The sequence below is a fragment of the Amblyomma americanum genome, chromosome 4 (genome assembly GCF_052857255.1).
Source record: "Amblyomma americanum isolate KBUSLIRL-KWMA chromosome 4, ASM5285725v1, whole genome shotgun sequence".
Lineage (NCBI taxonomy): Eukaryota > Metazoa > Arthropoda > Arachnida > Ixodida > Ixodidae > Amblyomma > Amblyomma americanum.
This window is the reverse complement of record NC_135500.1, coordinates 42,985,290-43,000,739: the sequence shown is the minus strand read 5'-3', so window position 1 is coordinate 43,000,739 and position 15,450 is coordinate 42,985,290. Positions and strand designations below refer to the sequence as shown.

The following is a 15,450-nucleotide window of genomic DNA, read 5'->3' as shown; positions in this document are numbered from 1 at the left end:
TGCGTCTCTGGGCGAAGAGTTCGCTTCTCGGATGGCATATTGTCGCCACCTCGCCCGCGTCAACACCGAAGCCACTCAGCAAGACCGCAAACACCGCTATGACCTGCACCACCGTACGGTCTCCTTCCGACCCGGAGATGAGGTCCTCCTCTGGACACCCGTCCGCACGCCTGGACTGTGCGCAAAGTTTCTCCAGCGCTTTATCGGACCTTATCTTGTCGTCCAGCAAACATCTCCGGTCAACTACGCCGTTGTTCCCTTGCACCCCGTCATCGACCGCCGTCGCCGCTCTCAAGTGGTTCATGTATCGCGGATGAAACTCTACACCCGTCGCCCCTCTTCTATTTAAACCGCGGCCAGGATGGCCGCTTTCCTGCCGGTGAACTATTTGTGTGAGCGCTTTGCGCGAACTTTCACCTCTTTCATCTTATATCCCCATCATCATCATCGTCGCTTGCCTGGGCTCCGGGGAGCGCGCGCTGTGTGCCCGGCTGTTCCCGACGCCTGTGCAAGCGGTGGCTCACTATATATATATATATATATATATATATATATATATATATATATATATATATATATATATATATATATATATATATATATATAATCGCGCGTCTTTCCAGGGTGGGTGAAATGTAGTGACACTTGCTTTCACTGTAGGTAAAATTGAGACTGCATCGTGCAGACGGCGGGAGGAAGCGACACCTACAGGCGTCAGGTCATGTGAAGTCAAGTCGTCTTTACATTTCACTTGAAGCAGCCCCCTTGTACGAGGCCAAATACAATGAAAACGACAGAGCATGTTGAATATGACTGATACATATACTGCACATTAGCTGGACAAGAAAGAATTTGAATTCAGCAAAATTTAATAGTGCGGGCACATATGGTCACAGAAACAAGAGTCAATAGGCATATATAAAGATTGGTAAGACTATTTACATGCTGTCATATTATGACAGCAAATATATTCACAAAACCTTAGTTAAGCATTACAAGTTTGAAACATCAAGTGTATCTCAGCACAGATATGAAAGGAACTGTAACAGTCATCGTATCAAGGCGTCACGAATTTCACGTGGGCTACTCCTTTCCACAGATGTGCCTTTACTCAGCAGTTTATTTCATACATGTGGAACAGCAAAACGCAGCATCAAAAATCCCTATTCTGTACGCAGAACGGAGCGCACTAAATGATTTGATTGCGAAAAGCATATATTGGAAAAGTTGCTTTGAGGCAGGATAGTTCTATAAACTTATTTTGGTGGCAACGAATATACATTTTTATATTTCATTCATTACTAAATAATATTCGTATAGGTCATGAACTGGAGTGATGTGAAAGCGAGGAAACAATTCCTCTGTGTGCCCACGGTAATCCCTATTTGCCATGTGTCGGCCAGTTTTCCTTTGGAACATGGATATTTTATTTATGTTGGCCTCCATTGTATTGCCCATCGCAGGAAACAGTAACTTAAATCAGGTAGAAACAGTGTTTTGTAAGTTATCATTTTTATGGACGCCAGAATGAAGTACCGAAATCATAACACTCCCACATATTTTGCAAGCCGACATAAAACTGTAACAACGCGAGCGTCCCAGGCCACATTCTAGTTGAAAAATGCCCTCTGTATTAACGGTATCTGCAATTCCTATTCAAATGATAAACCGAAATTCTGACATGATCTCCGAATGTCGCGCGTGGAAAATAACAGCTTTTCTCTTTTTTCCGGTCAGAACTAGGGAGTTTGCTTCGCTGTAGTGTTTCAGGCCATCTAACGCGCTGTTAATGATTGAGACTACGGATTCGATAGTACTGCCCTTAGAATAGATACTGCTATCGTCAGTATAAATGACATAGTATGGCTTATTACTTACTTGGACGATGTCATTAATGTAAAGGATGAAAGGAGGCGGTCCCTAAATACTTCCCTGTAGAACTCCATTACTGATTTTGTAGAACTCCATTACCTGTCCACTGCGTTGCAAGCAACCTAGTTTCTAGGCAGCAACATAGGTAGGGAATCGAAATGAGATAGCAGAATAAAATGTGACATATGCAAATGTCGGCACTGTTACAGCATAGCGGATGCCAGCTAGCAGTCCGAGTGTGGTGGTTGATGGACCGACAATTACAAAGAAACTGACACAAACGCACACAGGAGTTGCAACAGAAGCTACTGAATTCCACTCCTATGCGCCCGCACAGTTTTTGTTTCCTTTTTTCATTTTTTCTTTATTACCGTGGCTACACAACGATGCCGAGCGGCGCGTGATTCTGGGAGTTGATAACGATATGCAGCAGAGCTGGCTGCAGGTTTCCGTCATTGCGCTTAAGCGTCGGATTGTTTGGACCGGCCGAGCATTCACGCTTGCGTGATAGCACTGCTGAAATATTAGAGAGCTGGGACGGAATATAACAAAGAAATTGTGTTTCAGTTTTATCCTTTTGCACCCTTTGTGCCCGGCTCAAGCGCCACTGCGCCTCGCTTTGTCGTCGGGATCAGCCATTCGGCTCGACAGAATATTGCACTGGAAACGAAGGAAACCGATTACTGCAGTATGCTTGCCTTATATGCATTAATTGGTCATCGTACACAGGTTTTAATGAAGGACAGAAGCAAGTGAACTTACGAGACTTGCACCAGGTAGGTTGCAGACCTCTTCGAACAGTGTTTTTCGATCGGCTGCTATGCTCATTGCGCCTCTGACACAACATCCGCGAAAAATTCCGTTCGTGCGATGCACGGGTATTTCTTCCCGGAAGTCGGTTGCGGCTTTTTTTTCTTACTGCTGGCGGAAAGGAAACCTACAGCGTGGTTGCCTTCGTCTTTTTAGCGCGGTAACGTTTTTTTCCGCCCTGTGCACAGGTTACTGTTGCGGTGAAAATCACACTCACCGCATCTGGCAATGCCTGAACCGGCCGGAATGCTTAAGAGCGCCTAAGTGTGTCAGGTGTCTTCCCATGGCAGGAATTCGTGTAAAATCACCCATTTATTTGCACGAGAAACAAAGGTTAAGCCTGATTTTGGAAGTATTCTAGGCATTCAAGGGGCCCTGAAATGCCTTCCGAGAAGAATGCATAAAGTTTATCATTGAAATTAACACCCGAACCTGAACCATAAACACCTGAGCCAAGTAATGCACTTCCTCACGCAGCAGAGAACCAACCCGCAATCACGCGCAGTATTCTTCCGGCGACTTTTTCATACTCGCGCCCTCCTCCATTTTGCGCTCTTGCCTATGTCGGTTAAGGGAGTGGCCGTTATATCCTTTCAGACGTCACGCAGCTGCCACGGCCAATCAGCCGCGTCACTTCAGCGCGTCAGTGAGCTATGCCCTGCGAGGAATTCCCCCGCGCGTCGGCAGCCGGCGATAGGGCCGACTGGCCGGCGGAGGAGCGCTGACCTCTCAGCGAGCAAGAAGTGACTTGAGGAGACGGAAAGGCGTGAAAATGCTGGAATTCAAAATTTTGCTACAGATAACTCAGCTGCCAATGAGCGCATTAAAAAAATTCTTGCTGGTGGACATTTGTGAAGCGGCGACCTTTAACATCCTACCGCAACTTTATGAGAACCCCTTTCAGACCTCCGTTAGGTCTATTTAGTTAGGGTAGGAAAAATAGAGGTTTAGTGACACACGTATTCTCAGCAAAACTGAACGATGCGATATTCCGTACAGCAAGAATGCGGAATCAAAAACCTACGTTTTACTCGCGGGAAATTCCGACAATGTGATATCCTTAACAAACAGCTGCAGATTGAAGCCTTAGTGAATGGACTTGAATGTTTCCGAATGAAACGCTCTTCAATTTAACATCTTTTGTAGAAAGAGTTGAAATTATGGGAGCCTAAAGCAATAGCTAGCCATTTTTCATCACGATGAACGCCAGCTTTACCATGTTGCGATCTGCAATAACTGGCAGGTGCATGCCAGATGACGTCAGCTCACTGCCGGCCAATATGACTGGCCGGGTACAGCTGGCCACCCACTGGACAGAAAAAGAAAGTAATGCACGAACAATCCAGGGTTGTTCATGACTTCAACAGCGCTCCTAATTTTGCATTTCCGTGGCCTTTAGAAAGTGATGCTGATGTGCAAATCTTCAGAATGTGACCTTATGTGAGAAAATAACACGAGAAGCTACGTAAATGCTTGCCCCCCGTAATATATTCATTGTCCTGACACTTTTCCTAAGTCACCATATTTCTGTTCTAAATCTTTTGGGAAGTCGCTTTTTTTAGCTTCAGTTCTGATTATGCTTTTAGTGGGCGCCTTTTGCTTCCCCTTTTTATCACCGTCTGTGTTTCTGCCACTTACGTTTATTTCGTTCCATTTCGGAACATGACTTTCTGCTTTGGGTGGGTGCATGGTAGCCGCCACTCAACTCTATTAAGCGTTCATGGGCGTGACTGGCAACTTAGGGCATGTGCTTAGTGGCGGGTTATACCTTACTCAGTGGGACGCCCCTATTTGGTTTATGGTTCGGTTTATTGGGGTTTAACGTCCCAAAGCGACTTAGGCTATGAGGGACGCCGTAGTTAAGGTCTCAGGAAATTTGGACCACCTGGGGTTCTTTAACGTGCCGTGACATCGCACAGTACACGGGCATCCAGAATTTCGCCTCCATCGAAATTTGACCGCCGCATCCGGGATCGAAGCCGCGTCTTTCGGGCCAGCAGCGGAGTGCCATAACCACTGAGCCACCGTGGCGGCTCCTATTAATGATGGACTACACAAAAGTTATTCTGATTACTGCTGTTTATCGTGGATTTAAGTCTATCAGCCTATTATCAGTCTATCAGTCTATTAACTGCAGATCAAAAACTATGGAACCTTCAAAGTTATGCTGCATGTTATGAAAAAAAAAAACTGAATCAGAGCTAGAGGCCTTTCTTTTTCGGAAGTGATACGTGTGATTGCATCACTTTGCACTATTTTACCTGTGGAATAAACGCATTTCTCTATTGCGTAGCTGCTCACCATTCCCACTAACGGCCAAGTCACATGCAAAAGGTAACTGGTTCGAGATGCGTGGTGTATACAGTTTGTCGGAAAAATAATAATTATGTGGCGCTTGCATGCTTTTCTCAAACAGGATTGTGAAACGTTTGGGGTAAAAGAGAGGCGCACAAAAGTGCTCGAAGCATCCACCCTGACAATCTGCATAAACGCGGCTGGCTTCTTTGAGGAATTTGTGCAGGTGTCGAGCTTCGAGTACACAGTGCTCGTCGGTGTGTAAATTTCGTATATTTAAACTGCACCGCACTACAGCGAACTGCACTGGATATCTAGACTTCCAGGCATTGGTAGCTGGGCTGGGACGACACTTCTGAGAAGCACTGTTGCTTCTTCCCATTTCCTGTTCAGCATCGCCACCTGTAAGAAGGCTTATCGCTTTCCTTGCTACCCGGGACACTGGGGAAGCACACCGTATTTTTTACTATGTTTTACACTGTTCGCGTTTTCGTCGCCTTGACACGAAAGTTCACTGTCATCTTTAAAGTGAGCGTGCACGGATGAGAGCGGCAGTGAGCTTATTTCTTTCGGAAAGAAAGAGAGAAAAAAAACAATAAACGGTGACAGGAAGCTCGCGCCGGCGATGCTATTGCCGTGTCGATCGCAACGCCGTAACGCGCGTAGCCTATAGTGAGACCAGCAAGGGTTGTTTTAGTCTGCCTGCGCCAACAGGCAGCGCTAGTGCTCTGTCGAAGGCACACGTGGCATTCGTCAGCCAACGGGGCTGCGTTGAGAGAAGATAGGCGAGGAACGGTCACCAACCGAACGGCCTTCAGATGGTTCGGAGTGCTGTCCGGCTTTCGTAGCGGCCCAAGCGGCTTACGGCAGCAGTTTTTATGCGTCCAGTGGGACAGTTTTAGGGTCATCTGGGGCGCTGCTGGTTGCCTGTCGCTAGATGAAAGCCAACCAAATAAGAAAAAAATAAAGGGCGAGGTCTTTGGTAGACCAGGGAAAGCAACGAAAACGCTGAAAAATACAGTAGGCTGAAAGCACGCACAGACAAAAACACTCTGTAAAACCGAAAAGGAGCAGAAAGGGAGGAATAAGCTGTCCTCTAGCGCACCCCCCTTTTATGTGAAAATCGGTGAACCGTCTAATTAGTAAGTTGGTTAACTAACTTTTTATAATTAAATTTTACCTGTTAGGCGGCTTGTTGAAATTATAGATTTGTAGCCGGTCGTTGGTAACAGCCAGATCAGTCTTTGGAATTTCGAAAACGCGACTACCCTTGGCGCTGCGGCTCGACATTTGGCTTTTTTTACCAGTTACGTGCACTGCAGGGGTTGCTTTCCCTGCATGCTTTCGAAAACGCATGCATTTTCGCACGATGCAGAAATTTTGTCGAGCCGCAGTGGCGAGGGTAATCGCGTTTTATAAAATCTAAAAACTGATATGGCTATTACCAATGACTGGCTACAAATCTGTAATTTCTACCAGGCGCCTAACTATAATAGTTAAGAAGTTAATTATTAATAATTTGTTCACCAGCTTACTACTTAAGACGATTCGCTAGTTTTCTGGTGTCCGCCAATACTGGTAATACTATGCCACAAAAGCCATATTTTTACCCCAAAAAGCCTATCTTCGAAAATTTTTGAAAGTGTTCGCTGAAACACCCGGTATATGTGCGTGTGGGCATGTCTTGCAAAAGATTTCTAGCCTTCTTCTCATCGATTGTCAAGGTGAGAGCATGAACGAAGTCACCTACTGCGACGTGCTCGACCACTATCTCATCCCATATGACTTGGACGGCCCATTTAACGATGATGTATTCTTCCAGCAGCAAGAGTATACATAGTCCCGTCTACCTTGCGCGAGTCATGAAAGTCGTGCTGGAAGAACAGGCTGTGCTGCTGTTGGAGTCGACGCCAAAGGACGCCGATATGGATATAAGTGAGGTCGTTTGGTGAACGTTGGAAAGCAATCTACCTCGTGTCAGCCGCGGATTGAGTACAGATAACCTTTGGCTGGCAGGCTGTCAACAAAGATATCCATGGGACAACCTCCTAAAGCTACGTCGGCACTTGGCCTATGTCGTCAACCTGCGTGGGGGCTTTACCGATTATGAAACTGTTGAGTTTGCATGAAACGACATCTTTGGAGTTTTCTTTTTTTGAACTGTCTTCTTCCGGCCACCCAGATTTACCTTTATTTGTTTAACTTTTTGTTCTCCAGTGTAAGAAAGTCAATTTGTGTTGAAGAAATTGGTCTTGAATTATTAGCCCGCTTGGTATGCTGTTGAGCACCTATTTTTATCGAAGATAGCACATGCATACTATTGTTCTTTTTCATGCGTTCCCCAGAGCGAAGTAAAATTTTCACCGCATTTGCGAAAGCGTTGCACGAGCGTTTACACTCCACAGCGCAAAAAACTCGCCGCCAAGTGTAGCGCAAACTTGGGCTGTCACGCAAAGATGATGCAATTCCTGACGAAGCATAAAGCACACGCTGCCGATGGCAAACATTTCTGCACGGCCCGCACGAGCAAGAATTATTAATTATTGAATTATTAGGAATTGAAAGCGCCCCTGGCGGGCAGGGATGATAGCAGCGCAGCTTCGCTCAATGAGGAGACTGCGGTCGCATCAAGTTATCGAGATCGGTCAGCCGGATGTGCCGACTCAGCCTCGCTCTTTGCTGCCCATCTGCTGATAGAGCGCGCTGGCATGCAGTTTTCGCCAGTTTGGCCACTGCTCGCGTGCTCCGTATTACTTTTGGGGCGCCTGCACGCTCTAGAAACTGTTCACCGGGTCGGGGCTGCGCGCTGTACACAGCAACAAAATCGAAATTGCTTCAACTGCACTCAGAGCGCCTTTGTTTTTCAATTGCTTCATTGTTAGTACTTGCTTGCGTACTCAGCACGATGACTTTCACGCAGTATTTTATGGAGCTGTATTCGTTTTACAAAGAAGCTTTACATATTTCAGTATTTAAATGTGATACTATACTGGGCGGGCTTCACGATAAGAGGGTTCACCAGTGACATGTGTCCTCAGGAAATACATGGGAACTTTCTGAAGCTATAGCGTGTCTAAATATGGTTCAATTTTCATGAGGTTTATGGCAGCGTTTTCTTCTTTAGTGAATAGAGGAAATGTTGCGGACAGATTTAATTTTTAAGTTTATTTTTTTAGAAATCAGAGGTAAATATTCAGAAAAATTGTGCTTTTAGATATGTCGGTCTTTCATGCCATCTAGTAAAAAAAACTAAGCCAAATACCAAATTTTCTTCTTGATTGTTAAGCCGTGTTTAAAGAAAAGTTTTAAACACCTTTGTTTCAATCTTGCGCAGTAGTTGTGGAGTAATCCATTCTTTGCGTGCTTTCTTCGCTCTATCGTGGTTGCTACTTGGATAGGGGGTTTTGTAAATGGAAGTAAATTTTGCACGAAATGATCTGTACACCGTTTTTGCATCGTCATAATTCACGACATCTTGCCAGTTCACAACACTAACGACTTTTTGGAAAGCCGCAAAGCTTTTTCCAGTAATGCTTTGAAGCAAACGAGGGTATCTAGTGCGCGGTTGGCACTTATTTTGACCGTGAATAGAATTGGAAGATGGTGATTAGTCTCGTAGAAAAAAAGAAAACTACATAGAAACCGGCCGCTGTAAAAATTTGTTTTAAGAAGGTGAATTAAAGATTGAGTACTTCAGAGCGGTCCGGTTTATTGTGGTTTACACTCTCAAAGCGACTCAAGCTATGAAGGACGCCGTATAGGAGGGCTGCGGATAATTTCGACCACCTGAGGTTCTTTAACGTGCACTGACATCTCACGGGTCTCTAGAATTTTGCCTCCGTCGAAATGCGAGCGCCACGGCAAGGATTGAAGCCGCGTCTTTCGGGCCAGCAGCCGAGAATCATTACGACTGAGCCACCGCGGGGGCTGATGATTGGGCAGTGTAATTGACTCTGGTCGGTTTATCAATGAAATTTGCGCATCCATTGGCGGAAACGAGACAGATAAAATTTTTATTTGCCGCATCGTCTGCCGTCAAGTATATTTGAACCTTTCTAAAACAACATCGTATATACTTATTGCTATGTACGAATTTCAAAAAGGAGTCGAACAATGCAAGAAAAAAATTCAGGGGAGCACTTAATTACGTCACCTTACGTGCATCAAGGCGAAGCCTTCGTGTCGTCCTGTTGAGCTCTCTAGAACGCTCCTGGTAATTTTTTAATTATTCAATAAATTGATTTAATGTTAATTATGACAATATAGTTATAATTAATTCATAATTATAAACATGATACAGTCATTACCTGATATTACTTTATGACCGAGTCAGTATGTCAATTATTGATGACTATTGATGACCTTAAATGACATTTGGATTGATTGACAGGTGGAGCGGACACTTCTTGTACACGTTTCCTGCGGACAGGTCTTGCGCACACTGATGAGGCAAGAAAGGCTTTCGCCTTAAAATGCTCAAGGCAGCCGTAAGGAGGACGATAACAGGAAGCAAATACCGTACTGTCAGATATCAAACAAACAATTTCATAGTCTGGTACTAAAAAAGAAAACTTTGGAATCAGGTCACTCTCCACATTTGATTTATTTATTTATTTTAAATACTCTTAAGGCCCGGAGGCATTACAGAGAGGAGGGGCATACAAAATCAGAAGTAGTTTTCGTGAAATTTTCTAGATCGGTGATGGCAGCGATGAAGGCAGGGAGATGGTTCCAGACATTTGCATTTCGAGGAATATATGAATTCAAGCAAAGGGTGGTTCTGCAGTGCTGGATTCTTAGCTTAAAACTATGATCAGTGCGTGAGGGTATATAAGATCGGGGAAGCAGTAACTGATTTCTGAGAATGGGGTTAGCATAAGAAATCCGCTGGAAAAGACATAAGCGAAAATATTTACGACGCAAAGAAAGAGCTGGAAGACCAAGGGTATACTTTATGGCACATACGCTTGCTGTTCGAAAGCAATTTGAAACAATAAAGCAGGCGGCGCGGTTTTGAACGGACTCGAAAATGTTAATTAGAGATATTTGATTAGGATCCCAAATAGAGCATGCGTATTCTAGTTTCGGTCTCATTAACGTCCCGTACAAATGAAGCCTAACGGAACTGTCTGCAGCTGTGAAATGGTGGCGTAAGAAACCGAATGTGCTGTTAGCCTGGTTAGGTACATAGTTCACGCGCATTTTCCTGGACAGAGTGCGAGTTATGTGAACACCTAGATATCTGTACGGTGAAACAGGCGATAACGGAGTGTTATTAATGAGATAAAGAGTAGTGTTTTCATAATTTCGTCTAGAAATTCGCATGTGTTCGCACTTAGTAGCGTTAAGTTTCGTAAGCCAGTCACTGCACCATGAAAAAATTGTATCCAGGTCCGTCTGCGAACACGCCTGATCACAGGGATTAGTAGTTAAACGATACAGCACACAATCATCTGCGAAAAGTATAATGTGGGAAGAAACATTGTTAGTAAGGTCATTATTATAAATTAGAAACAAGAGTGGACTTAACACAGAACCTTGAGGTACTCCGGAAGTTACGGAAATAAGAGGCGAATCGTAGCCGTTAACAAAGAAATATTGACTTCAGTTTGAAAGAAAACGTTTGATCCAGCCTAATACCTGATCGTCAATATTTAGAGCATTGAGTTTAATTAGTAGCAAGTCATGCGAAACAGTGTCAAATGCCTTGGCAAAATCTAAAAAAAATACAGTCCACAACAAAGTTAGCATCTAGACCTCGAAATAAATCGCTAGTGAAAGAGAGGAGTTGCGTTTCTCACGAAAAAAATCGTCGAAAACTGTGTTGACAAACTTGAAAAAGCGGTTAGATTTAGGAAATGTAACAAGGTGAGAGTAAATAATGTGATCAAGAAGTTTGCAGGGTACGCTTGTTAATGAAATGGGCCTATAATTAAGTGCTTAAACACTGATTTATGTAAAGGAACCACCTTCCCAACCTTCCAGTCATATGGTATGGAGCGACTCTGCAATAACTGCATAGAGATCTCACTCAGAATCAAGGATGGACATGTAGCTGTGCTTTTCAGGAACTTTGTTGTTACGTCGTGGACACCAGACGAAGCTGAAATTTTCTGCCTTTCATGTTTGCTTACTAAAACACACAAGCCGCCACCACGCTTGTCTGCGCAGTTCACAATATGCGTGTTATAATTTTGTACCCTAATGACATCCTGTTCATTAGCATAAACGCTTCTGTGAGCACAAAAACTTTATCGTGTTCAGCTTTGCGAACATAAGCTGCAGAGCCGCAGCCTTATTCACAGCAAATCTATAATTCAGGTGAAAACAAAAAAGTAGTTACCAGTCACAACAGGGCAATTTGCGAACCTACTTATAGTTTGGTATCGTTTTGTAGACATAGTGCCTGGAAGGCCACTTAAATATTGTCGCCGCAAGACATCATCGGGCAAGGGCTTGTAAGTTGTCCTCACATTTGATAACGTGCTCTCATTCACGATCTTGGAGCCCGATGCCAACAGGCCTTGTTTCGAGTCACTCGTAAATGACGCAGGCGAACTCCCCGCTGCCTCGTTCGAGCGCTCCACACAGGTGTGTGGACGACTGTATGTCAGTTGGTGTAGGGTGCACTCGGCGGGTGCAGTACGAGTGTAGTGTCGTCCGGCAGAGGACGGCTAACGACGCTGAAGCGGTTGTCGGTGCTATCGCTGCGCATGGACGGCGATAGCAGAGAGAAGGCGTAGGCAGGCGTCGCCATCAGCGGTGGGCTATGGTTTATTTGCTCGTGAAGCACATACAGCGAACACCAACAAACATTGATGGCACCAGCTCTCGCAAAAGATATATTCGCGCGGTCCATAGCCGCTCTATGGACTACGAATTGAATTTTTTTTTAGGAAGCAGAGAAAAATAATAAATTGCAGAGGAAACGTAACGGGCATATCATTGAGTGCAGAGAGGCTAGCAGTCAGCAAATATGCCTAGTTCTAAGATAATCAGGAGTATTAAACACTTTACTAAGAGAACGGTTGAAGAAAAAGAGCTGAAAGGGAAATACACGACTCGTACAAACCACTTACGTGCTGCACCGCGCGAACGACGTGAAACCTCAGACGTCGCTCGTTTGTGATTACCGCGTCAGCAGAGTGAGCCCCAACCCCGAAGCCACGAAGTCCCGGTTCAAGAGCGAGATTCGAAAATCCGTATAAATAAGTTCAACAAGTGACGCATTCGTCGCTGCTCTGAGAAAGATGCGTGATTTGTTCCCGTTTCCAGAGGCGTGCCAGCTGATGCCTGCTTGCGCGTGACGGCCATCAGAATGCGCTGGAAAAGATGGCGATGGCCAATGTCCCGACCGTGGCTGGTCAAGGACACGCTCCTAGTCCAGTGGTGGCGTGAGTCCGTCCGAAGCGACACTCTACGGTTAACCGAGAGTTCACTGGCTGTATGCAGGACGCCTGCCCTGGCTTGAGCCGCGTCCACGTGCGCGTGACACGACGCCCCGGTCAGAACATGTGGAAGCTCTCGGCGAAGCTGGTGGTGAGGTCGAAGCGGTGGGCGTTGTCTGCCTGATGCTCGATGTGGGAGGCCACGGTCCCGTGCTGCGGAGCTGGCTGCGCCCATGGCTGCACTTCTGCCGACCCGAAGGCCAAGAAGGCCAGAGCCCCCAGCAGGTAGATGCCGCACGTCAGGTAGAACACGGTGGCCCAGTTACCCAGGCTCGGCTGCACCGAGACGACGCACAAGCTGTGATGTGGGAAAAGTAACGGCTCTCTGCTGCCGCTCTCAAGTGCAAGAATATCCCCGGAAAAGTTCGGCGCTGCGAACGACGCGTCCCGTAAACCATCACCCTTGCTCTGCTGCAAGACCTCCTCGAGGTGAGATCCTGCCTCATATTTACGAAATTATGAATTCTAATGCTAGTATAACCAGGATTTAGAATTTTAATTTGGCATTGAAAACCGCACAAACCAGGCCACAGTGGCGTTATGCGGGAAAACTTTGGCACTATTCATCTATACCCCACCACGAGCTTGGTCATTGCATATGTTTTATTTAAGAAATGTTCTCTGCACTTTTTTGCTGTTTACAACATTCTGTGAGTTATAACCGTAGTTTCCAGCATCGGAACGCGAAAAAATGAGTGCATCAACTTATTGAAAAAATTCTCACTAAAAACCTTCTCTAACAAAATAATTGTGGAATCAGGACACCTTGCAGACCAAACTTTCCGTCAGGCCTAAAAAAAACTTTGGATCCTTAATATTCAATCGATGGTCCGTTTAACGCTGACCTTTAAGGAATCGTAAAGCGCACCAGGAAGGCACACACACTGACACCAACACACGCGCCGATTCCAGCGCCCTAGCTTAAACTTCCCATAAAGGCACAATTTATGTCTGAGAAAATCAGCACAGGCGAGAGACATTCGCAGCACTAAAAACTTCCGCCTCTCTGTACACTCCGTAAAAGAGGAAGGAGTAGGAAGAGAGTAGACTGTCCTCACCCTTTTATCAAAGCACACAGCGTACTCCAAGTGCACTCCCACGTGTGCGTATTCGTGTTTGGCCACAAAAAATTAACGAAGTTTTTGGACGGCAACCTTCATATTTAGCAAGTTCGCTCTGTTAGCGTGATGCATAGCAACATTGAGAGTGTTCTTGATCGAACAGTTTAAGAAATTTATATTTTGCGGCTGCGCCTTACCAAATACTTAGGACCAGGGGCAAATTAAACGTTTTTCGCTCTCTGGCACAAGATATCAAACCGGTTTTACGCTCCGCCTTTTCTATTTCGACTGCGCTAGAGAACCGAGCTAATATGTGGCCTTAAAATTACGCTCAAAGTAAGCGCCAATTTTTGTTTTCTTTTTCTTTCAGAAACCTTCCGTCATAATAGGGCTTAGAGTTTGTGTGCGCTATCACATTGTGTGAACATGAATAGCAATCCGAAAAATCATATAGGCCCGTGAGGATATGATGTGCACATAATGACCACGTTTGGGTCGCACTCCGAAAGGAAAAAAATTAGCAAGAAGCACGCCACACCTTAAGCTACAAGCTCCAAAGTTCGCCACAGCTAGGACGGCCGTGGTTTTATTTTTATTTTTATAAATTCTGCCAGCCTTGTGACGGCCTTAGGAAGGTTATGATTTCCACAGACTTCTAGCAATTGTTCACTGAAGCTGTGACTGTGGCTGACGCCTGTGGCCAACAAGTTGAAGTCACGAAAAAAGAAGAATAAAAATTACCGGGGCGCTTAATGGACTTACGTGCGAGTAATGCGAAACCATTGCAATTAAACTGGAATTCTATTCCAGTTCCATTCTAAATATATTCTATCGTTTTGTAGTTGATGCCTTGATGCAGTTATAAGTACTTTAATCAGACAAATGACCCTCAAAGGAGCCCCTCCCCACTGACCGATCCCCTTAGACCTGTTGCATGAAATCGAAGGATTAATGGGAAAACCCCACGGCTTCATCGAATTAACCGCGGTGTCATGAAAATCTGTCGATGTCATTGGCTGGAGGAGCTCCTCTGGGGGGAATTTGCTGCTTCTTTCTTTTGTTGTACCCGACTATAGTACTGGCTATTACTGGTTAGCAGTTCGTATCTTCCCGCCGTTGATGACGTCGCACCGTTTCGACCGATCGCGATGGGGCGACGCCAGGTTTTCGTGTCGATGAGCTGTCTAATGCTTTCGCAGTAAATGTAGCGCTGCGCTCACCGCTGGTGAAGTGAGCATGCCGACGATCAGGGGAGCCAGGAATCCGGAAGCGTTGGATACAGTGCCCGCGATGCCGTACAGGATGCCTGCGAAACGACGCAATGATGGTATCCGGGCAGATTGGCAGCGTGGTAGCGCACGCTCACACGGGCATTCACGCCATATGCTTCATATTGCATCCACACCTATAGCCACTGGCACCGGATGAGACGATCGGCTGGTTCCGCTAAGTGGGAATGTCGTAGGTCTGCTAAGTGCGAATGTCGTAGGTCTGCCTGGCACCCTGTTCAGGGCACATCTTATAGCAATGAGCACTCGGTAAGAAGAATTATATTGATATGAACAGGATCGTCGCCTTCAGGAATGTTCCCTCGAATACGGAACGCAAACACGAGCTTGAAACTAGGGCCGGCAGACGGCAGATATCCATAATCGTCTTGAAATTTATCCACATAACATGACAAAAAAATATTTATCAACAGAGTCGATAGAGCAAAAAGGCATGCTTGACCAATCAGGTGAAACAGGTGAAACAATATATTGCATAACATGTCATAGACATATTGAAACAAACAAACATGTGCAGAAATTCAAAAGGGCAGACATGCCAATGGGTAAATGGGTAACCAGGCAACGGCGTTTATTCCATACCGATATAGTGGGGCCCTTACGGCAGCCGTAAAAATGAAAAGGTCTCTAAAAGTGAGGACAAAGGTTCTCCTTATCTTACACAGGTTTAAATCT

At 45.3% G+C, this 15,450-nt stretch overlaps 1 protein-coding gene across 2 annotated transcripts in view; it reads right to left on the bottom strand.

The window, feature by feature from the left end:
* Nucleotides 1–11,729: 11,729 nt before the first annotated feature.
* Nucleotides 11,730–15,450, bottom strand: part of LOC144127907 (sialin-like) — a 109,850-nt gene continuing 106,129 nt past the window's right edge. For both annotated transcript variants that reach the window (XM_077660893.1, XM_077660892.1), the window contains 2 exons: nucleotides 14,707–14,792; nucleotides 11,730–12,701 (listed from right to left, as the gene is read on the bottom strand). In XM_077660893.1, the coding sequence (XP_077517019.1) occupies nucleotides 12,483–12,701; nucleotides 14,707–14,792 (305 nt within the window). In that variant the 3' untranslated portion in view covers nucleotides 11,730–12,482. The remainder of the gene's footprint in view (nucleotides 12,702–14,706; nucleotides 14,793–15,450) is intronic.